Source organism: Oryctolagus cuniculus, chromosome 1, assembly GCF_051225735.1.
Source record: "Oryctolagus cuniculus isolate XC-2025 breed Fujian yellow rabbit chromosome 1, ASM5122573v1, whole genome shotgun sequence".
Taxonomy (NCBI): domain Eukaryota; kingdom Metazoa; phylum Chordata; class Mammalia; order Lagomorpha; family Leporidae; genus Oryctolagus; species Oryctolagus cuniculus.
In genome coordinates, this window is record NC_142867.1 from 199,926,229 (window position 1) to 199,948,617 (window position 22,389).

A 22,389-nucleotide genomic window follows, 5' to 3' on the forward strand; every position below is an offset into this window, starting at 1 on the left:
CAAGTGGCCTCCCCAGGGTCAGCGGCTAAATAGTGGGGGTGCCAAGATCGGGGCCCAGGGCTATTTGCCTGCACACCCTGAGCTGATGGCAACACTGTCGCTTCACCTGCTGTGCATTCCTCGTGTGTCATCGCGTTGGCCCAGCCACTTCCCCTTGCTGATCAGTTTCCCCTTCTGTCAAATGAGGATCGGGGGGCCGGCAGAGTGGTTCAGTGGATTAAAACCAAGGCCTGCAGCACTGGCATTCCATACAGGTGCCAGTTTGAGTCCTGGCTGCTCCACATCTGATCCAGCTCCCTGCTGATGTGCCCAGGAAAGCACCGGGACATGGCCAAAGTTGTTGTGCCCCTGCACTAGGTGGGAGATCCGGAAGAAGCTGCTGGTTCCTGGCTTCCAATTGGCTCAGCTCTGGGTATTGCAGCCATTTGGAGAGTGAACCAGCAGATGGAAGACCTCTCTCTCTCTCTGCCTCTCCTCTCTGTGTAACTCTGACTTTTAAATAAATAAATAAATCTTAAAAAGAAAAAGTACTTGGTAAACTGCAAAGGATGGCGCATGTGCAAGAGGGCATCAGCACCCCTTCAGGATTTTGTCTCTGCAGATTCGCTTGTTTACCTGAGCACCCTCTGTCTCCACCTACTTGTTTCAGAGAGAGGATGTCCCCCAGAGTTTTAAAGTCACCCCCTGGCTGTTCCCATCCCCCCCCCTCAAAACACAACTATGACAGTCAAGCAAAGAAAGGTGAGAGAGGGAAAAATCCATAGAGGCCGGCACAGCGGCGGCCGGCGGGACTCTGCAGCTCCTGGCCACCAGCTAGTGACGTCAGGATTTATAACTGTATTAAATGGTGTGACAGGCAGCCTTGATATATCAGTTCCCCCTTCTTCCCAAATCACAGACAATAAAAGCTTTGGCAGTGAAAGTCATTCATCATCATAAAGACCCGAGACATCCCCGTCATCAATTTCACTCACATCCTTAATACACTGGAGAGAGCGAAGGAGTCGAGCACCTCAGAGGGAGGGGGGAGGAAACATAGGGGAAGATTGAACAGGAATAATTACAAAGGTCAAAGAAGGGATTCTGCAGGAGGGTGTCTTGGGCAGAGCCGGTCCCCCCTGGAGAAGCTGGGCAGGGCATGGGCCTCTGCTCTGGGCAGGCCCTGTGAGCCTGGGTAGAGCAAACCAGAAACAGGGCTGCAGGGCCAGAGGAGGGCGTGTCCTTGGCCTCTTCCTCCACCAGCCATGTTAGTACAAAAGACATTCCCAAATGATGAAACCACCGAGAGCTGTCCACAGTCTGCCCCGATGGCACAGAAGCTCCCCGTGCCAGCTGCCGTCTGTGGGCAACGCCATTTGAGAACCATCCAGGCCCGCGGTGCCTGGCAGTGAGGGAGACTGTAACACTGCCAGTCCAGCTGGCAAAGACCCTCCACCCAGAGCCCTGTGTGCCCTCGGCCACTCTCACAGCCTCTCTGGGACCTTCTGCATGCTTGGAAGGCGGGATCCGAGAGAGGAGGAGATCAATCCCAAGCCCTTGATGGATTAGGTGAGGCCTCCGCCCCACCCCACTATCTGCGTAAGGACCAAACGTCCTGACTAAGCTCCTACTCCTCCTAACCCCTCCCTGTCCAGTGCCTGGGCCAAGGGTCCCACCCACCCCATACCACCTGGAGGATTGTTTGGTGTCTCCTCTCAGGGTGCAGGGCAGTAACAGGTAAGAGGCAGAAGCCCCTGGTATGGGTGTGACCAGCAGAGGACTCACTGGCTGGTGGCTGCCCTCCCTCTCCCACACCAGGGAAGGAAGAAGAAAATCTCTCTAAGGAAAGCACCATTTATTCCTTTGGCTTTTCTTCTAAAAATGAAACATCAGAAGAAAGCTCTGGGGGCTGGCGCTGTGGCACAGCAGGACAAGCCACGCCTGTGATGCGCCAGCATCCCATATGGACGCCAGTTCATGTCCTGGCTGCTCCAGTTCCAATCCAGCTTCCTGCTAATGTGTCTTGGAAAGCAGCAGAAGGTGGCCCAAGTGCTTGGGTCCCTTCACCCATGTAGGAGACCCGGATGAAGCTCCTGGTTTTGGCCTGGCCCAGCCCCAGCCCCAGACATTGAGGCCATCTGAGCAGATGAAAGATCCGTCTGGCTCTCCTTCTCTAAGTCTGTCTTTCAAACAAGTAAATAAATCTAAAAAGATTATAGAGGAGGGGCCGGTGCTGTGGCACAGTGGGTTAATGCCCTGGCCTGAAGTGCCGGCATCCCACATGGGCACTGGTTCAAGTCCTGGCTGATCCACTTCCGATCCAGCTCTCTGCTATGGCCTAGGAAAGCAGTAGAAGATGGCCCACGTCCTTGGGCCCCTGCACCCACGTGGGAGGCTTGGAAGTTCCTGGCTCCTGGCTTCGGATTGGCACAGCTCTGGCTGTTGCAGCCAACTGGGGAGTGAACCATCAGATGGAAGATCTCTCTCTCTCTCTCTCTGCCTCTCCTCTCTCTGTGTAACTCTGACTTTCAAATAAATAAATAAATCTTTTTAGAAGAATTATAGAGGAAAGCTCTGGACAAAGCAGGGAGCTGCTGGCAGTGCTGGGCTCCCCAGGCAGGGTGCACCGCAGGGTGGCCTTCCCGGGGGAGGAACATGTTAGACTGTACACAGCACGTACTTCCCAAGAGCAGGGATGCTGACACCTGCTAGCGCCTGCCCAGCCACTCAGCAAATCTGCCCTGAAGGCGCTGCAGCGGGGCCAGGCTCCTGAGCTCTGTGGTAGTGGGAGGCTGACTTCTAAGGGTAGGGGGCCAGCTTTGAGAGTATGAGTTGGCCCTCCCCTTCAACCTGGTACTAACCAAGATGAAGACAAGCCATTCAGACCCAGCTCCCGGCACCTGGCCCCAGATCACCCTTGCGTCTTCCTATGCTCTGTCCACCAATCTCAGTCTCTCTGCCTCACTGGCATAGACGAGAGCAGTGTGGCTTGTGGCTGGGCACGTGGCTGCATTTGAATCATGGCTGCACCATGTGCCTGCTGTGTGACCCTGAGCAGTTTCTGTGCTCCTCTGTGCCTCAGACATACAGGGACAAACTGCAATGCAGTCACAGCAGGTTAACATGAGCAACGTGCTTAGGATAGTGCCTGGCGGGGGCAGCGGGGGCTGGGAGGCAAGGTTAGTTGTCACTCTTGGCTTACAGGGTCTGTGCTTGGCCTGCCTCCTGGCTGGGAGTGCAGCTCCGAGGGGATAGTCCTTACATCAGATCCTACCCTAGACACCAACGCCCTAGAGGTGCTGCCCGTCAGTCTATCCTTGTGGGAGGCAGGCAGGGAACAGTGGCGAGCACGAGGGCCTCCCGAGTCTGGAAAAGCAAACGGTTCTCGGGGCGGGCTGGTCCTTGCCAGCAACAGCTGCCTCCAAGGACTCGTGCGGAAGCAGCCTGGCCCAACATTTCTAGACCACCCAGGGCGGGAGCAGAAGTTCCATGGCCTCTCAGATAATGAAAATAAAAGCTAACAGAGATAAATTAGGAAAAGGTTTCTTCCTGAGCTGAGAATATTGGCCACAAAGAAAAAAAAAAGGGGGGAGGGCAGGATACCAGTTAATGCATTTAGGAAGAAATAATTATGATAGTATCTTGAATTTAAATGTGCCTTTTGTTCATCAAAGATATGTGTGTGTGTGTGTGTGTGTGTGTGTGAGAATGTCAATAACCTTGACAGTGACCTAGAAGGGCAGAGTGCAGGGAAACTAGTAACCAATCATAGTAGACAGCTAGTTTGTCCATCCATCCATCCACCTAACCACCCACCTGTCCAGCCGTCCACCTCTCCATCCATCCATCCGTCCACCTACCCATCTGTCTGCCCATCCATCCATCTTTCCTTTCATTCAGTAAATGCTGCCTGAGTACCTACCACATTCTAAGACCCACACTAGGCTGTGCCAGAGGAGGCAAAGATAATTCAGTCACACAGTTCAAGGAAAAGTCAGTCTGGACACAAGCAATCATTAAGTCAAGGCACAACGGGAAAACAAGCCTGATGGTGGGCTGATACAGAGCCCAGAGCAGACATCATTTCCAATTATAGTGTGATTGCAGAGGGCTTCCAGAAAGAGGTGGCACTAGGGACTGCTCCAAGAAGACACATGCTGAGAGCAGCACATGCCAGACACAGCAGAACTGCCGGTCCCTGGGTTGCTTGGCAGGTGTCATGAGCGCCTTTCTCAGGCTAAGCTGGAACAGCTCACGGTCACCTTCCTGCCAGGGAGCATGACCTGGGCTCCTGGCGCAGTCAAGGTGGCAGGCTCTCTGTGAGCTCACAAGAAAGGGCACAGCTCTTGACGGCTAAAGGAGCATTTTCACAGCATCTCTCACACGTGCATCACCACAGCTCCGAAAGGGGAGGAAGAACAGGGATTGTCGTTCCCCCTGGACCGGTGTGAAAACGGAGGCACAAGCAGAGAAATGGGTAGGGTATCCTCAAAGTTACCAGGAGGGATGGCAGAGCTGATGAGAAGACCTGTGGCTCCACGTCAGCCCAACGCTCTGCCCTTCACAGACTCACAGCAACAGCAAGCGCTCTGCATGAAGCCCAGCCACGGCTCAGGTGGAAGGTGGGGAGGAGATGGGCCTGGGCCCAGGGCTCCACAGCAGCACCATGGATGAGGGAGGCTGATGGGGATGGCTTGGTCAGCGCATACATGAGACAGGAGAGAACAAAAGTCCCATTCTGGAGGGACGAAGGCTGGGTCAGGCATGGAGGAAAGAGCCCTGGGGTGGGAGCCAGGAGGTGTGTGTCCCAGAGCTGCCTCACTTTAGAACAGCCCGAGTCCTTGTCCCCAGCATCCATGACCATCAATGCAGGGGTTGCCTAAGGGGATCGCAAAGGGCCCATCTAGCACCTATGTCCCTACGGCCATCAACCCTGGCTGCCTGGGAAGCGCACGACTGTTACCACAGTGGGGTGGATGGAGAAGACAAACTGGGGACTGGCCAGAGTGTGCAGAGACAGTGGGGACAGGACAGCAGGGACACATCACAAGACATGGGGACGCAAGGGTGCTCAAGGAGGCACACCGGGCCCTGACCCCCAAGGACATCCACATCCTAGTCCCCAGGATCTAGGAATATGTTACCATTTATGGCAAAGGGGCCTTTGAAGATGTGATGAAATGAAGGCTTATGAGACTGGGGGTCATCTTGGGTTACCTGGTGAGCCCAATATAAGGACAAGAGTCCTTATAAGAGAGAGGTAGGAGGGTCGGAGTCACAGGGCAAAGGTGTGGCCAATAGCAGGTACTACTCTGCTGGCTTTGAAGATGGTGCAAGGGGCCACAAGCCAAGGAGTGTAGGAAGCCTCTAGGAGCCGGCAGAGGCCGGGCAGCACCTCCTCCCGCAAAGCCTCTGAAGGCACAGCCCTGCCACACTTTGACGTCAGGACGTCAGGTCCCTGTGGCTGTAGGATAAGGAACGTGTGCTGCTTCAGCCACCAAGTCGGTTATGGCAGTGGCCGTACACTGCTCCAGAAGGCCAGCGGGGTGTCCAGAACAGGGAGCAGGCAGGCCTGCCCCACGCTGGGCTGACTCTGCCCCGTGAACCCCTCCACCGGCCCACCTGCTGGGGCCCATCAGGCTGACTCTGTGGTGCAGGCTGTTTTCCTGCGCTCGAGGTTTTCAAAAACACTTGCAGAACCCAGAGGGGCTGCTGAGTGAGTTCCAACTCATTTGATCCACACAACAAGGCTCTGTCCCCATTTTACACACAGGGAAACTAGGGCTCACACACACACTGGAGAACTGGAGGTTACCAATCCCTAAGCTGGGATGCAAAGCCAGGTAGTCCAGTAGTCCAGTGCAGAGGATGCAAGAGACCATGCAGTGTAACCGGCTTCCTCGCTGTGCTGCAGCCGAAATGCAGAGCTCTGCTTGGATACCTATGATGACGAGGAGCTCACTACCAATTAAAACAGGACAGCACAGGAGTCAGGAGAAATCCATGCCCGCTACTCACTAGCTGGGTGAACTCAGGCAGCCTCTTAAACTCGGGACAAAAATAGTTACCTATATTTTCAAAGAGGAAAGATTAAATGAACCAGAGCACAAAACACATGCTCAATAAACATTAGCTATTGCCATGACACTCTCCTGAGGCTGCCTACTCGGCTTCCAGAGAGCTCACCCTGCCAAGGAGTTCTTTGCACTCAACTGGAGCTGCTCCCTGGGTCTTTGGCTGATGCGTCTAGAGCAGCCCCACCTCCTTCCCCACAGCCCTGAACACAAGGAAGCAGCCAATAGCCAATAGCCTCTAAGCCAATAGCCTTGGACCTCCCCATCCCCCCAGCTGTCAGCCGTTGAGGGATTCTCCCTGTGGCCTGAGCATACCGGCTGAGTTAGCAGCATTGCTAGGGAAAAGTCCCAGGTGGTTCATCCAGATCGCGGGAGAGGATTCATTTCTTTAACCAGATAGGCTAGGGTGTCCACAGCATGTAAAATGAATAAAAAAAATAAGCAACAATATATAAAGGATGAACCCATTTGTAGGAAATAAACACTATGAGTTTATGAACCAGGACGCGTGTTCTCTGTGTGTAGAAAGGCGTGGCGGGGATACAGCCACAGATCACCACACTTCTTCTCTACCACGCGCGTTCATTTCACAACAAGCACTCACCACTCTGTGACTGAGAAGGAACAGCTGAAAAGCAGAGAAACTAAGAACGCCCTCCCTGGAGAGCCTGGGTGTCACCTGCTCCCCCAAACTCACCCCCAGCTCCAGGGCCAAAAAGAAGCCCTCATTCCCCACCCCAAGTCCCCCAAAGACGTGACGTCTCCCCCGGCATCTGCCTTCCCTTTTCCTTTTTGCTCTGCTTCCTGTTTGTTCGTTTTTGCCTGGTGCCTGGGCGCACGTTTGCTTCCCCCATCAGACTACGAATGTTACATCCTCGAGCCCTGGTCCAGGCTCCCACGAAGGCGGGGTTCAGCTCTGACGGGGCGGTGAGGGAATGAACAAATGGCTGAGGAGCAGTGGCATTTCAAGTCGTCCAGTGCTATCGCCACGTGCCCTCTCTCCGCCAGACAGCGGCACGGCAGTGCGGACATCGGACCAGTGAACAAGCTAACCAAGAGGCTGTTTTAGGAAGATGGATCACAGCAGGGTGGGCTGGGAGCCCGTGTGGGAAGGTCGGCTTCTGAGCCACTCCCGAGGGCGAAAACCCATGCGCGCGTGACCAGGAGGCCTTCCAGCTTGGCTTATTTTTACCCTACAAAATCCAAGATCAGGAATGACTAGAGTGCTTTCTGCTGAAATTATTTCTTTTCATTGACACACTTTACACAAATATTAATTCACTGATTCAACAAACAGTTCCCAGGAACACTGTACTAGCCTGAAAGCAAATCATATTTTTTCTTCAGTGTGCATTTTAATTACAGTGATGTTTGAATTTCATTTTGGCTTTAAAATGGTCAGCATCTTCAAAGCTCTGAGCAGCCCTCCAAACACTAAAATTCCAAACTTCTAGGAAGCCCAGACCCTATCCCTGTGAGTTTACTTAGCAACCTAAAAACAAAGCTGCTCAAGCCATCAGATGCATCCAGAATCACTCTGAAATGCAAACAGCCTTGTCTCTGAAGGGAGAGTGCCAGCCCAGGACCCAGAGTTTTCACCCAGCAGCCCCGTCAGCAGCTCTGTCTGGGTCCCGGAGCAGGCCACTGCAGCGGCAGCTTGGAGAGAGTGTGGCGTCACTGCACTGGGATGAAACGCGGCTCTGTCACGCGTCATCCAGAACCCCGCGTGTGGTGCTTGGGGCCCTCCCGGCAGGAGGCTCATGCACTGCCCTGCTCCTGGGCACAGGTACTGCGGGCGGGAAGAGCAACCTGAGCCAGCGCCTGGAGGCAGGGACAAGCAAGGCTGGAGAGAGCCTGGGTCAGGTCTTCCTGGCTGGACAGGACTGGGAGAGAAGGCAGCAAGTGGGGGGTGGGGGGGGAGGATGGGGCCAGAGGAGGGTGGGACACTCAAAGGCCCACAGGTGTCAGCACGCAAGGTGAGAGAGTGAGCTGACCAGCAGGAGCCTGGGGCCAGCAGGAAGTGGCTGGTGCACCTAAAAGGGAAAGCCACTTCCACTCCTCCACTCTCGCCAAGTGTGGCCACACAGGCCCCTGGGCCAAGCAGCACAGGCCCTCCAATTTTTCAACAGAAGCCAAACATCTTCAACATTATGTTAAATCTCCTTATTTGAAAAAAAAAATTCTACATATTTTCATTTTATTTGAAAGGCAGCGAGACAGATGGAAAGAGAGAGAGATCTTCCACCAGGTAGTTCACTCTCCAAATGTTTGCAACAGCCAGGTCTGGGCCAGGCTGAAGACAGGAGCCTGGAATTCCATCTGGGTCTCTAACTTAAGCAGCAGGGACTCAAGTACTTGAGCCACCACCTGCTGCCTCCCAGGGTGCACGAATGAGGAAGCCGGATCAGAAGCAGGGAAGTCAGGCACTCCGAAACGACCAAACGACCAAACAACCTCCAGACGTCCCAAGCTCCTGCACCAAACACCTGCCCCAAATCTCCTGACTTTGAAGGCACTTTTAAATTTAACTTTTTGATAGCTGATACGCTGACAATGGTGACAAAATTAAAAACAGAAAAAGGTGTTTAATGAAAAAAGGCATCTTCCTATAAGCCCTGCCTGAACATGGCTATTCCGTTTCTGGGGATCTTTGCAGGGTTTCTTCAAGTTACACAAACAGAAACAGGCAGTCGCATCATCCTGCCCTTCTCCACGGAAAAGGTGGCAGGCTGTGCACGCTGCGCTCGCTGTTCTGCACCTCGCTGGATCTCGCCGAGCCTTCCTGGCAGGACAGAGAGCATCCGGCACCCTCATCCCTCCCACAGCTGTGCACCCCCCACGGCATTGAGGAGCTGTTCTGTACGTAACAAGCGCCCTCCCCATGGACGCCTGGGACCATCAAATGCTAAGAACGCAACCATGGCATCAGGACGGTTATGTGGGCATTGCGCTCCCTGACACACGAAGCAGCTCGGATGCCCCGGCACCTCCCGTGGGACTCCCCGGACTTCCAGGCCGAGCCCTGCCTCGCTCCTGGGAATCGCGCTCTGCTCTAGGAGTCACTGTGATACTTCACAGCCCCTTCGGGCAGCCTGGATGCACAGGCATTGCTTGCATTCTAGTTTTCCTTGCTGATTACGATTTCTCTTAGAGAAAGGAGGTGTTTAGTTGCACCAGATGAATCTCAAAAAGCCTCATAAAAATGGACCTATCGGCCGGGGCTGCAAGGCACCCAGCCAGAGGGAAGCTGGGTGGAGGAGCAGAGCACATCTGGGTGGGAAGCCCCCACAGGAAAGCCCCAAACTCACTCAGCCCAAGGGTGGGCCCCCACTATGTGACCCAAACCAGCCCAGTCTCTCTGGCCCCTGAGACCACAGTAAGGTCTGGGGTCCATGGGTTCACAGGTGGAAGCTGCACCTTGCGCCAGGTTCCAGTGTCATCCTCAAACACAGATGTCTCTGCTCCCAACCAGGGACCCTAGGACCCCAAACATGCAAGAGCGAGAGCCTCAGCCAGATGTCCCCACAGAGTCTCCAAGACAGAGCCTCTTCTGTGGGGTTCTGTGGGGTCAGGGCCTTTCTGAGAGCGCCCCACGGAGTTGTCGCTGGGCCAAGTTCTCTTTCACCCTGAGGAAGTCAAGAACCTGGAATGCAGGAGGAGCCGCTGGTCAGTGGGTGGCTGCCACATGCCCACCATGCCCAGAGCTCTGCCTGTGCCACACTGTCATCCTCCCAGGCAGTTGGGCACAGAGCTTGAGTGCTGGCCCAGCTGACAGAGCGGAGTAGAGGCCCAGAGGCTAATAACTTGCCCAAGGACACCTGGCTGGAATACAGACAGGCTGGGCTGCAGGCTCAGGCAGCCAGCTTCCCTGCTGATGTGCTCAATCATAGCTTAAAAAATGCCTTGAACTTGAACTGGGACGTTTTTTGTTCATCGGACCATACACAGCAGCAAGCCATCTCCGAGGCCCTGGGCAAGCCCGGTTCCAGCTCTCACTCACTGAATGTGGCTTTGAGTGGGTCACCTCCCCTCTCTGGGCCTCAGCCACCCGGTAGGACATTAGAGGGCCTGATGTCTGCGCCCTGCCCAGGTATGGTCAGGGTGCCTGCTCTAAGCAAGGCCAGGAAGTGCCAACACTGAATCTCAAACCCCTGCAGATCTGCTCTCACAACTGCCCTCTCTCAAACCCCTTCCTCCCACTGTCCCTTTTATCCTCGAAACAGCCAAGGGAGGCGGGTGGGGCAGAAAGTGCCACCCCATTTCATAGACAGGACAACTGAGGCTCAAACACTGAACCTGAGCCATGCAGAGAAGCAGAGCTGGGGGACTCTGGGACTCGGCAGGCCTTCCACCTGTCTTTGTGGGTGTCTTTTGGCTAAGAGAGAGCAATGACCAGGGACACCTCAGACCCCAGGTCACCTACCATAGCTGTTGCCCCAAACTTGCTTGACCCAAGGAAGCTTTTGGATCCTCCCCCAACCCCACGCCCCTTTCCAGCCTGTGGATGCAGAGATGGTCCCCAGGGACACAGGCTGGCAAGGACACAGGCTGGCCCCTTTGTTCTCCCAGACAGAAGGCCAAGCCTGCCAGGTCCTTCATCGGCAGCGAGGTGGGCAGGAGCTGGGAGCCTGGCATCCCACCTGCTGTTCTGCCAGGCAGGCTGCTGGCCCAAGGACACACCTGAAGATAATTAGTCCCAATCAGGACGGTGCAAATGGCAGGCACGGCTGCGGCTGGTCTTTGCCTTAGTAGTTAATGCAACATGGAGAGGAACTGACTCGTTCTCCAATGAGATTCTCCCCAGGCAGCCCAGAGTGCCAGGGCTGAGAGTGAGTAGTGCAAGGGCGCCTGCCCCCCAGACCCCCAAGATGAGCCCTAGATGGGCTCCCAGTCCAGCTGTGCACCTACTCCACTCCGGGTCATACAGGATGGGGAGAAGCATGGGGTGGGCCCTGGGTCAGCGCAGCCACCAACACCACCGGAGGGAGAGGAAGGCCCCATGGGGACATGGGACCCCACCCGTAAGCTCCCAGGAGACCACCTTCAGGAGGTTCTCACGGCTCTCAGTGGGGTTGGGTTTTGAAAACGTGGGGGCAGGCATGTGGTCTCGCTGTTCAGGACACTGTATCCCACACCCAAGTCCCGACTCCTGCTTCCTGCTAAGCCAGCAGCAATGTCTCAAGCAGTGGGGTCCCTGCCACACACATCACATGGGAGGCCAGGATTGAGTTCCCGGCTCCTAGCCTCTGTCCAGCCCAGCCCTGGGCAGTAAACCGTGGACGGCAGCTCTTTCTATCTCTGTCTCTCAAATTATGAAATAAGAAGAGCAACTGGGCAGGGGGTATTTTATATGACCATGAGGCAGTACTGGCTTGTAGGGGAACAGTCGCGCGTGAGGAGGAATTGCCCCCCATCCTGCACCTCTCTCATGCCGGCCAAATATTCAGGTAGGCAAAAAATCTGTTTATAATTGTTTGAATTTAGGACTGAATGTCATTTACATATAAATGTAGTCTCGAAGTTCCCATGCTCTTAATACATACTGAGTTTCCAGGAATGCAACTACCGAGTAAATCGAGTGAGGTTTGGACTTTGTTTTACTTGGAGCTTTGCCAAGAGTGCTTCCCCTCTTGGTCACTTCTCAGGCACCGGTGGGAGGGGCCGAGCCCCTGGCCCACGCTCCTGCGTAGCTCTGCATTCAGCCCTGCTGCGTTCACAGTGACACTGTGCATGTGGACAGCCACAAGTACTTCACTGCGTGCCGCGGGTTGGACACGGAACACAGACTTCTGCTCCAGCGCACACATGGCTGGGGCGGGCATTCAGCCTGGCGGTTAAGATGCCAGTGCACGTGCCCTTGTCTCATCCCAGCCCCTGGCTCAGCTTCCTGCTAATGCACACCCTGGAAGGCAGCAGCGATAGCTCAAGTCCTTGGGTTCCTGCCTGAAGTGAGCCCCCTGCTCTGCAGGCTCTGCCCACCTCAGGTACACAGGGGACCAAGTCACTCTTGTTTTTATGCTTTTTGCCTTTTTTTTTTTTTTTAAGATTTATTTAAAGGAACAGAGGAAAACACACATACACACACATCTTCCATCCACTGGTTCACTCCCCAAATGTTGGGCCAGGCAACAGTCAGGAGCCAGGAATTCCATTCGAGTCCCCCACGTGGGTGGTAGGGGCTCAAGTACTTGGACCATCTTCTGCTGCCTTCCTAAGAACATAAGCAGGAGGCCGGCACCACAGCTCACTTGGCTAACCCTCCGCCTGCGGCGCCGGCACCCCAGGTTCTAGTCCCGGTAGCTCCTCTTCCAGTCCAGCTCTCTGCTGTGGCCCGGGAAGGCAGTGGAGGATGGCCCAAGTGCTTGGGCCCTGCACCCACATGGGAGACCAGGAGGAAGCACCTGGCTCCTGGCTTCGGATCAGCACAGCGTGCCGGCCATAGTGGCCATTTGGGGGGTGAACCAACGGAAGGAAGACCTTTCTCTCTGTCTCTCTCTCACACTAACTCTGCCTGTCAAAAAAAAAAAAAAAAAAAAAGAGCATGAGCAGGGAGCTGGATCAGAAGTGGGGTACCTGGGACTCAAAGTGGCACTCCTACCTGGGATGCTGGCACCACAAGTGGCAGCTTAACCCACTGTGCCACAATAGGGGACAGGGACCCTGGCATTCTTACCACCTGACCGACCCCCACGTGGTGCCCAGATCTTCCAACAGGGCTCCAGCTGCTTCAGCTAGAGCTTAGGACTGACCTGTCAGCCCAGTCTCAGAGCTGGGGCTGCTGACCCTGGGACTGAGATCCTGTCCCATCCACCCCCACTCCTGAGCTCTACTTTGAGTCCCGCCCCTTAGGCAAGCACAGCCCACCTGCCTGGTTATGAACCTCTGGCCTCTGCCAGCATGCTGTGTCTTGCCCACCAGCCTAGAGGGCACCCCAGGGATCTGGTCCAAGTGCGGCCAGCAGCCTGCCACTGTCTATTAGTGTGACATTCCAAGCTCCTGGAACTGGCAGGAGTCTGTCCCAGTGTTCCTTGTGATCCCAGAGCTGCTGGAGCCAACATGTATGTTGGCGGGGTGGGGGCAGGGGCCGTCCTGCCTGTCCTGGTCTCAGTGCAACCCCTCTGCAGCAGCGAGCCCAATGGTGACCAGTCACCAAGAGAGGACTCTGGGAAGAATGGCAATGGCTGATTACGGAGTGCTTCCTGTTGTGCTAATAAGCAAGAGTTTTCGCGCCTTGTGGGTACAAGCCTACTAATTCCCACCACAGTGCCATCACTGTGGAAGGTGCCATCACTTTTCTCATTCCACAGGTTAAGAAACTACAGTCCAAAATTCTCATAAGACTGCCCCAAGATGGCGCAGCCAGCCAATGGCAGGTGCAAGCCCAGCAGTGGGCCTCCAGGGCCCACACTCTTCCTTGTGACCCTGACAGCTAAGGACGCCGGCCCTGGCCTTCTGGAGAGGTCCCTCTTTCTGCAGACCCCGAGCAGCTTCCAGCTGGAGGCTCTAACCCTTCCTTCCCGACCTTGCTTCGGCCTGGACCTAAGAGGCCCAGCAGTCTGTGAGAGGTCCCGCTGCCCTTCCCCACCCCACCCCGGGCTGTCCCGAGGGACAAATCCCAGAGCACTGAACACCCAGCCCCACCCACAGGGGGCCCCTCCAACAGGGGGTGCCCTGTCCCATCCCAGACCATGGCCCCTGTCATCTGCTCTATGGAAACAATATCCAGCTGCCAATCATAGCCTCAGCCCCGGCTCTGTGTCTCTGCTGGACCTGTCCCAGGACCTCATCACCTCATTAAAGCAAACATGGCCCGTGACACCAAGAGCCCCCAGGAAGCCACGCTTTCCACCATGCACGCATTCTCCTCGCTCTCCAACCTCCAGGCAGGCCCCACCCCCAGGCCCTCACCTGTCACGATGGGGTAGGACTGTGGGCCAGGCACGCTGCTCCCGAGGTCAGCAGGGGTGGGGCTGGTCAGGTTGGCCTTCATGTCGTCCAGACCTCCAGCCAGCGAGGCCATGGCTGAGTACTCAGTGGTCTGAAAGAGGAAACAGGGACATCTCAGCACCAGGACTTGGAAGCATGCTCGCCAGATGCTGCCACCATGTTCTGGGCCCAGCCACTAAGCTGGGTAGGGCAGGCCTGGGCCAAGGCCCCCACAGGGGGCTCACGCAGCCCACAAGATTGAAAGGGCAGGTTCATCCTGACACAGACTTTGGTCCAGAATGGACAACGCCCCCCTGGTGAGGAGTTGGGCAGGATGTAGTGCGGCTTCACGAGGATTCACACCCGGCTCTCTCACGGTCTGCAGGCTCCCCTCACCCGGCCCCAGACACCAGACAGCATCCTCCTCTGTACAGGGTGAGGCCTCAGTGTCCTATGCAACAGCCTTCATGCCAAAGAGAAGGGAAGAACGGTCTCTGATTTCCTTGCTCTTAAAGCACAGGAGCCAGGGTGAGAGGAGTCTGGGAGATCATCCAGTCCACGGCCTCATTTCACAGATGAGCAAACTGAGCCCCAGGGTGTACAGGAAAGAACCCAGCCCAGGGTGGGCACCAGAAACTCTCCCCCTAAAACCAAGCCATCAAATCAACTGAGCCACAGCTTGGCAGGTGCCTTTGAATTCTGGAGGCCCAGGGACACCTGTGTGCTGATGACCGCAAGAGGCAGACTTCTCATGTACCAGGTCCACGCCAACCACACGCATGCTCCTGACAACTCATATTCCGGACTCAAGCCGTTTCATGAACTCCAAGCTTGCAGTGAGCCATCTGCTTCCACCCAAGCCACTGTAAGCGTCTCTGGACAGTCAAGGAAGATGCCAGCCTGACTCTTCCTGGGCAAGGCCATGCTGCGTTCCCTCCCTCCCACCCAAACCCCAGGGTAAGGGAAATATCTGGAAACACATAAGCCATAGAACTTGGTTGTGCATGCCAAGCTTCGCCACGGGCAGCTCCATGGAGGGCACACCCCAGTGTGCCCAGGGCTCGGTCCTTGGCAGGCAGGGAAGCAAGCTGTCCGAGCTGCAGCTAGCCCAGAGAGGAGGACGAGCAGCGAGCCACGGGGCAAGAGGCAAGCAGAAGGGACCACAACTCGGGCACACTCCTGGAGTTTTTCTCTGCAGAGGGGTCAGAAGGCACTCATGGGGCAGCTCCCATGGAGAGTGGGGGGATGGCAGCTGCGAATGCGGGAGTCCTAAGCATCCCGAGAGGATTCTCTATGGAAACAGCTTGCCCAGAGTGCCCTGGGCTTCTCCGACACTGCAGCAGACCAGAGTCCAGGCCCAGCGCAAGTCCAGGGACTTCCAAGGGAGAAGAACGGGGGCGGGCAGGGGCGGGGGTGGAACGGGGGCTCCTCGACATCAGGAATCACTAGGAAGCAGCAGTAATTAAGACAGCGTGGTATTGGCACAGGGACAGATAAATAGGCCAATGCAACAGCCTCGAGTCCAGAAACTGACCCACGCACATATGAAACCTTGATATACGAGTGAGCAGACATACAAATCAGCAGGAAAGGATGGACTCTTTAATAAACAGTGCGGGGCAACTGGTTATCCATTCAGAAACGGGGGGAAAAAAGAAATTGGATCTCTACACCAGGCACGAAAATCAATCCCCGGGGATTAGGGACCTAAACGTGAAAGGCAAAGGCATCCACCGCGCTCAGTGCCATGGCCAGGCAGGGACCCTCGGGAACAGGTCTGCCCTTCACGGAAGGGGTGTGAGTGCCTTTTGCCCCCGGAATGCTCACAGTGGGTTCCCAGTCACTGTGAAGCCAGGAGCAGGTGCCGGTCCTCCTGTCAGCCTACCTCAGTGCCACCACCACCTCCAGGAAGACGTTCCAGATAGCCATTTCCTAGGAGGCACAGGTCTTACCTTCACTCTGCTGGTCTCACCAAGTGGTACAGGGAAAATGACAACTACGATTTTCACAACTGCATCCAAAGCTCACACTTACTGGGCACTTTACCTGTTCTAACTCATTTAATCTTCACAGTCACCCATTTCACAGATTTAGAAACTGAGACTTTTTACTATAGAAGGGAAGTGATTTGCCTAAGGCCACACAGTTTCTAGGTACCAGAACCAGTATTCAAACTTGGGCCTATCTGACTCCTAATACGTTCCAGCCATCAGGGTATGAATCCTGATCCATGACTTATGTAGGTAGTGAAATCAATTTGCTGGTCTCAGCATTTTAAAAAATCAACTGTAAATAGGACGGAGCAGAAAACAATCCTGCTGTGAGCACATCTCACGTGTCGGTGAGCACGGATGCTCGTGCTGGGCTCGAGCGAAGTCTGAAAAGCGCAGGGAGCTGCTGGGCAAGGCCACCTTCCAGGCTCCACCTCCCGTACCAGGGACGTGGTCTTGGCCTTGGTCTCCTAACTACTGCCAATGAACAGGAAGCAAAGCTCGCGGGAAGCAAAACTCACCAGAAGCAACGCTCACCCAGGAAGTTCCGGCTGCCTAGCTGGGCACCATGAGGCCTCTTAGAAGGATCTCTTCCTACTTGGTGTGTTCTAGGGGCTTTGGGCCCCGGTCCCTCCCTCCTGTCTGTGTTCCTGAATGGATGCACCGTCATTCAATGTTTGCTGAGCCCTACTGGGAGCAAGGTGAGGACCACCCCTGGGCTGGTGCTGTGGCACAGCAGGATAAGCCACCACCTGTGATGCCAGCAGCCCGTAAGAGCACCTCCAGTTCAGGTACCAGCTACTCTTCTCCTGATCCAGCTCCCTGCTAATGCTCCTGGAAGGGCAGTGGAAGATGGCCCAAGTCCTTAGGACCCTGCCACCCACATGGGAGACCCAGATGGAGTCCCAGGCTGCTGGCTTTGCCTAGCCCAGCCCCAGCTGTTGTAGCCATTTGGGAAGTGAACCAGGAGATGGAAGATCTCTCTCTCTCCCCCACCCCTACTCTGCCTTTAAAATACTAATAAATCTTAGAAAAGAAAAGGGCACTCTCTGACCTCCCTCCACACACCCCAAAAGAAAAGACACATGGCCCCAGGAATTCCACCCAAGAGGACCAAGGGCACAGAGCCGTCCACTGACATCAGTGGGATGGGGCAGCAAAGGCTCCCTGGGACAGGCTGTATGTAACCAGGGGCTGAGCCACCCCCAACCCCCATGGCTGAGAACAGGGCTCATCGTACAGGGCAGATGCGATATGGGGGTATGCGATGGAGGGGTGAAAGGTGTCCAAGCTGGAACTCCACTGCGAGGACATGCACAGCCAGCAGTCCAGGCTGAGAGTCAGCAGCCCCCCGTCCCCACCCCAGCCTCTCCGTCCGGACCTGGCTGGGCATCTGGCCTGGCCAGGGAAAGGCTGGATTTCCTGAGGCAGCAACACAGACCTGGCTTCACGAGAAAGGCGGCGGCTGGGGGGGGGGGGTCCTCCTCTTCCTGCCACTTAAGAAATTCTGTCTCAGTCCAAAGCTATCCACCACTTCAACACCTGGGTCTGCATCATCTTCTCAAAACATGAAGCCATCACCTGTGTGACACCTGCAGTGCGGGGTCCCCAAACCCAGCGGTCTTACCACCCCCGGCTTCCAGAAGACGAAATGAACGGCCCTGGAGAGCCAGCAGCCAGGGCAGCAGTGCCAGGCAGCCGCTCACCATCCACACCTCCCCCACCCCTGCACCTGCCGCGCTTCCCCGAGCTGGCCTCCCTTCCTGGAGGCACACCTCACGCTGCGTCTGCCCCTGCGTGAGTCAGGGGATGCTGTCATCTGGCATTGCCATTTCCTTCTCCCCTCATCACATCTGTCCCCTGGAGCTGCTGTGATTCTTCAAGGCAGCTGGTCGTCTCCATCCCCCAGGCTCCCTGGAACATCACTCTGCAGGCTGCTCCGTCCTGCAATTGCTCTCTTGCCTCTGCCTGGAGGGCCAACTTCACTCAGTCACTTGGAGCACTCCTCCACTGTCTACAACACTCAGCTCAGACGTCACCTCCTCCGTGTATGCAGCCCTTCCTGGGCCCTATACTCCTCCAGAGAAATTATCATTCTCTTGTCTAATCTTCCATCCCTGGTAGCATCTTTTAAGATGTATTTTTTTTATTTATTCGAAAGGCAGAGTTACAAAGAGAGAGAACAAGACAGAGAGACAAAGAGCTCTTCCATCTGCTGGGTCATTCCCCAAATGCCTGCAACAGGAGGTCTGGGCCAGACTGAAGCCTGGGTCCCCAACATGGGTAAGCGGGGGCCCAAGCACTCTAGCCATCTTCCACTGTTTTCCCGGGCATATTACAGGGAACTGAATTCGAAGTGGAGCAACTGTGTCATGAATCAGCTCTCACATACAGCAGCTTAACCCACTGTGCTACAATGCTGGTCCCTGAGTGGCACTTTACACAGAACTCTGTTATTGTATTTCCTGCCATGTATGAAATTACTTCAAAAAGTTCATGCAAAAACAAACAGGATTAAAAGATATGTTTATTTTGGTGCAAAGCTTTTGGGAATCCACATATACAAGAGGCTTACACATTATTAAAAAAAAAAAAACTGCAGAGGTTTCAAAATTTTCCACGAAGTGTTAAAAGCATTCTCATGCACCTGCATTTGCCTGTCTCTATCTAGGTGCATGAGAGCGACCTGGGACATCCCAGTGCCCGCCACCTGCGTGGTGAATGGATGCATGAATCCTGAACGACTAACAGCCCGGTAAGCCACAGTGTTCAAAAGCGAGCTGGGAGGTGTCGGAACAACAGCACCAAGTGATCCGCTAACATCCCCCACTTTGCTCCACCTCCACTCCCCATCAAATCAGCAAGTAATGTCCTCGGCCAGCTCCTGCGAAAGTACCTTCACTAGCCATGATGGACCATCAGGCATTTAACATGCATTGCAGTCAAAAGAAAATAGCTATACATCAACCCCTGCAGACAGTGTCCACTAAAATGCTCAAAGTCCTTGTCAACCCCTCCTACAAATCAACACCAACAAAAAGTGTCTTTCCTCTGATGAACCATTGGTCTGCCGCTGACAGAACATCAGGGACACTGGAACCACTTCATACCCCTTTTTGCTTTGTTGGCCAGGAAGCTCAGTCACACTGAGTGTTTAACCAACATAACCATATTATTACTGATCTTCCTGCTTTTCTCTACACAATTTCTGAATCTTTTGCAGACTTAGCTAACGTAGATAGACATAACTGTCTGTTTTGTAGGCTTCCTTTGTGAAAATAGACATTGGGGCCAGTGTTGTGGCATAGCAGGTTAAGCCACTGCCTACAGCACTGGCATACCATACGGCACTAGCTCAAGTCCTGCCTGCTCCACTTCTGAGCCAGCACCCTGCTAATGCACCTGGGAAAGCAGAGGAGGATGGCCCAAGTGCTTGGGCCCCTGCACACACTTGGGGAGGACCAGATGATGCTCTTGGCTCTGGTTTGGCCCAGCCCTGGCCATTGCGGCCATTTGGGAAGTGAACCAGCAGGTGGAAGATCTCTCTCTGGGTGTCACTTCTCTCTAACTCTGCCTTTCAAATAAATAAAATAAATCTTTAAAAAAGAAAGTAGAGGCTGGGAGACACAGAATGAAAAGAAAAGGAAGGAAGAAGGAAGATCAGAGTAAGAGAACGAGAGAGAGAGGAGGGGAGGGGAGAGAAGGCATGGGTGCCTTTTCTGGAAACAAGACAGTCATTCCATTTCTCACACTCAGGAAGTCGGCACAGGATGGCGGTGTGCCGAGGTTTGCACGAAGTGACGCCTGGCACACCTATGCACCTGGGGACATGCCTGCCCCTCCCCAGCCACTGACAGTCACCTGCACAGCTGGGTTACACGTGTCCCACTCTCTGAGCCCTTGGGGTCCTTTCTTAGGATGCCATCCCAGACTTCTGCTCCCTCCTCAACTGGGTCTCTTGCTGCTGGCCTTGACCATGACCCAGGAAGAGAAAAGAACTGAGGTCAGCAATTCACAGACTGCCCACAGTGACATCACAGGCTCCTGTAGGCCTCAACGTCATGACCACCAGCTCCAGGTGTGTGCACCCCCCCTTACAGACACCACACTCCAGATGATGGGCAGCCCAGCTCTCTTAGCTGTCACAGTAGAAGGATGCTCAGGGTCACCTTTCTGAATGTGGGAAAGCTGGGGTGCAGAGACAGGGCTGGGCTTCCCGGGCCATTCTTATCTGCATCATTGATAGCCTTTGGCCCAGAGAAAGAAAGAACATAGACTAGGAATGACTGCACAGGCCCTTAGGCCAGCTCTGCCACTTCCTCACTCGTGTAGCCATGGCTCTCTGGTCCTGAACAGGAGGTGTTGACAATGTAAGGAGTGAGGCCAGGGCAGTGCTTGGGAAACTGAGCAACAGGAGAGGCCGTGAGATCCTCGCCACCGACTCCAGGAGGCACGAGCCCCAGGAAAGTGAGCTGGGCGTCATTTGGAAATTACCTGGAAAAGGACTGCCTGGGGCTGCACCAAGTATTGTCTCATCAGCACGGGGCACCACTGCCACAGCATGGAGGAGAAAAGAAACACAGACAAGTGAGAAGGAGGCAGCGCAGCGCAGGGCAGGGCAGGGGGCGAGGCTGCAGGCCGGGCGCCTTCAGGAAGCCACCTCTGGTCTGCAGGCTGCTCGGTCACCTCTGAGCTCCTCCAGGCCTTAGGCAGCCCTCAGAGGCCGAGCCCGAGCCAGGCTGACCACTTCCATCCCGACGACCAGACACCTGCCCACCTCCACACCTGCTTGGATCCGGGCAGAAGCTGGCATGGAGAGGCAGGTCCCCGGGCCTGGATGCGGGAAGCAGAGCAGTCTGCAAGCCCAAGGCAGCCAGGGACCTGGCCCCGGGCGCCTCCCCTCACCACCTCTGCTTCCCCACCTGCGCAAGGACGTCCACTGGATGATCTCCAAGTCCCCTTCCACTGCTGTCCCCTGTCACTGACCAAGTGACAAGGCAGGGATTCCCTCTTCACCAAGTGAGGTACAGAGCAAGAGCGAGAGATGGAGGGGGAACCTACAGGTTAAAGGAGACTTGGAGACACATCAGTCGATCAGAACATAGACCTTGATTTAAACAGACTATAAAAACCGTGTGAGACACATAATGAAACAACTGGAAATGGAAACGCCGAGTATTTGATGACATTGAGTACCAGGAGGCACGGAGGATCCGCTTTAGAAGCTCTCATGCCTCCGAGGTTCATTCTAGGGCTGGGCACGATGGCGCAGCAGTTAAGCCGCTGCATGTGATGCCCGTGTGCCAAACCGGACTGCCTGGTTCAAAACCCCAGCTACTGCACTTCTATCTGACTCCCTGCTTATGTGCACCCTGGGGAGGCAGGAGGTGATGGCTCGAGTACTGAGTCCCTGCCACCCACATCAGAGCCCTGGATGAAGTATCAGGCTCCCAGCTTTGCCTAGTCCAGTCCCAGCTGCCGCAGGCAATTGGGGAGTGAACCAGCAGATGCAAGTTCCATGTCTGTCTCTCCCTCTCTCTCTCCCTCTCTCCCTCTTCCTCTCTCCTACCCCCTCCCTCATGTGTGTGTCACTCTACCTTTCCAATAAACAAACACTTTTTTAAAATACAAATTCATTCTCAAAGTATCTACACAATGATATGCTATCTGGAATTTGCTTGACAACAAAGTATGGTTAACAGACTGTCTATACAACAGGATACTATGCAACAACGACAAAAATGGGGAGTCCTGATGCCTGTGGCTCCACAGGAGCATTATGCTAAGTGACGGACGGACGGACGCCAGATACAAAAGGCATTCCTTTCAGGTGAACTGTTTAGAGATGGCAAACACACAACCCCGAAAGCAGAGCAGTGGTTGGCTGGAGCAGGAAGCTGGGATCAACCGTGAGCTCGCACGAGGGTCTTTCTGCAGAGATGGAACTGTTCTGGAACAGGACCGTGGAGGCCGGTGCTGTGGCGTAGCGGGTAAAGCCTCTGCCATACCGGTGCTTGTTGGAGTTCCGGCTGCACCACTTCCAATCCAGCTAACTGCTAATGTGCCTGGGAAAGCAGTGGAGGATGGACCAAGTCTTTGGGCCCCTGCGCCCACGTAGGAGATGAGAAAAAGCTCCTGGCTCCCGGCTGCAGATCAGCCCATCTCCAGCCATTGTGCCCATTTAGGGAGTGAACCAGCGGATGGAAAGATCTCTGTCTCTGTCTCTCCCTCTCTAACTTTGCCCTTCACATAAATAAATAAATCTTCAAAAAATAAAATCAAACAGGACTGTGCTAATGGTCACACAACACCTCAAGTTTACTACAAACCATGAACTTGCATGTTTACAATATGTGCACTTTATGATAGAAAAATTAAACATCAGGGGCGGTGCCGCAGCTCACTAGGCTAATCCTCCG

At 54.8% G+C, this 22,389-nt stretch overlaps 1 protein-coding gene across 8 annotated transcripts in view; it reads right to left on the minus strand.

Annotated features, from left to right (window-relative positions):
- Positions 1-22,389, minus strand: part of PAX5 (paired box 5) — a 193,969-nt gene that overhangs the window by 69,486 nt on the left and 102,094 nt on the right. For 6 of the 8 annotated variants that reach the window (XM_070054521.2, XM_089318349.1, XM_089318356.1 and 3 more), the window contains 2 exons: positions 20,465-20,521; positions 13,962-14,091 (listed from right to left, as the gene is read on the minus strand). In XM_070054521.2, the coding sequence (XP_069910622.1) occupies positions 13,962-14,091; positions 20,465-20,521 (187 nt within the window). The remainder of the gene's footprint in view (positions 1-13,961; positions 14,092-20,464; positions 20,522-22,389) is intronic. The other 2 variants (XM_008265136.5, XM_051844072.3) reach the window with 1 other exon arrangement.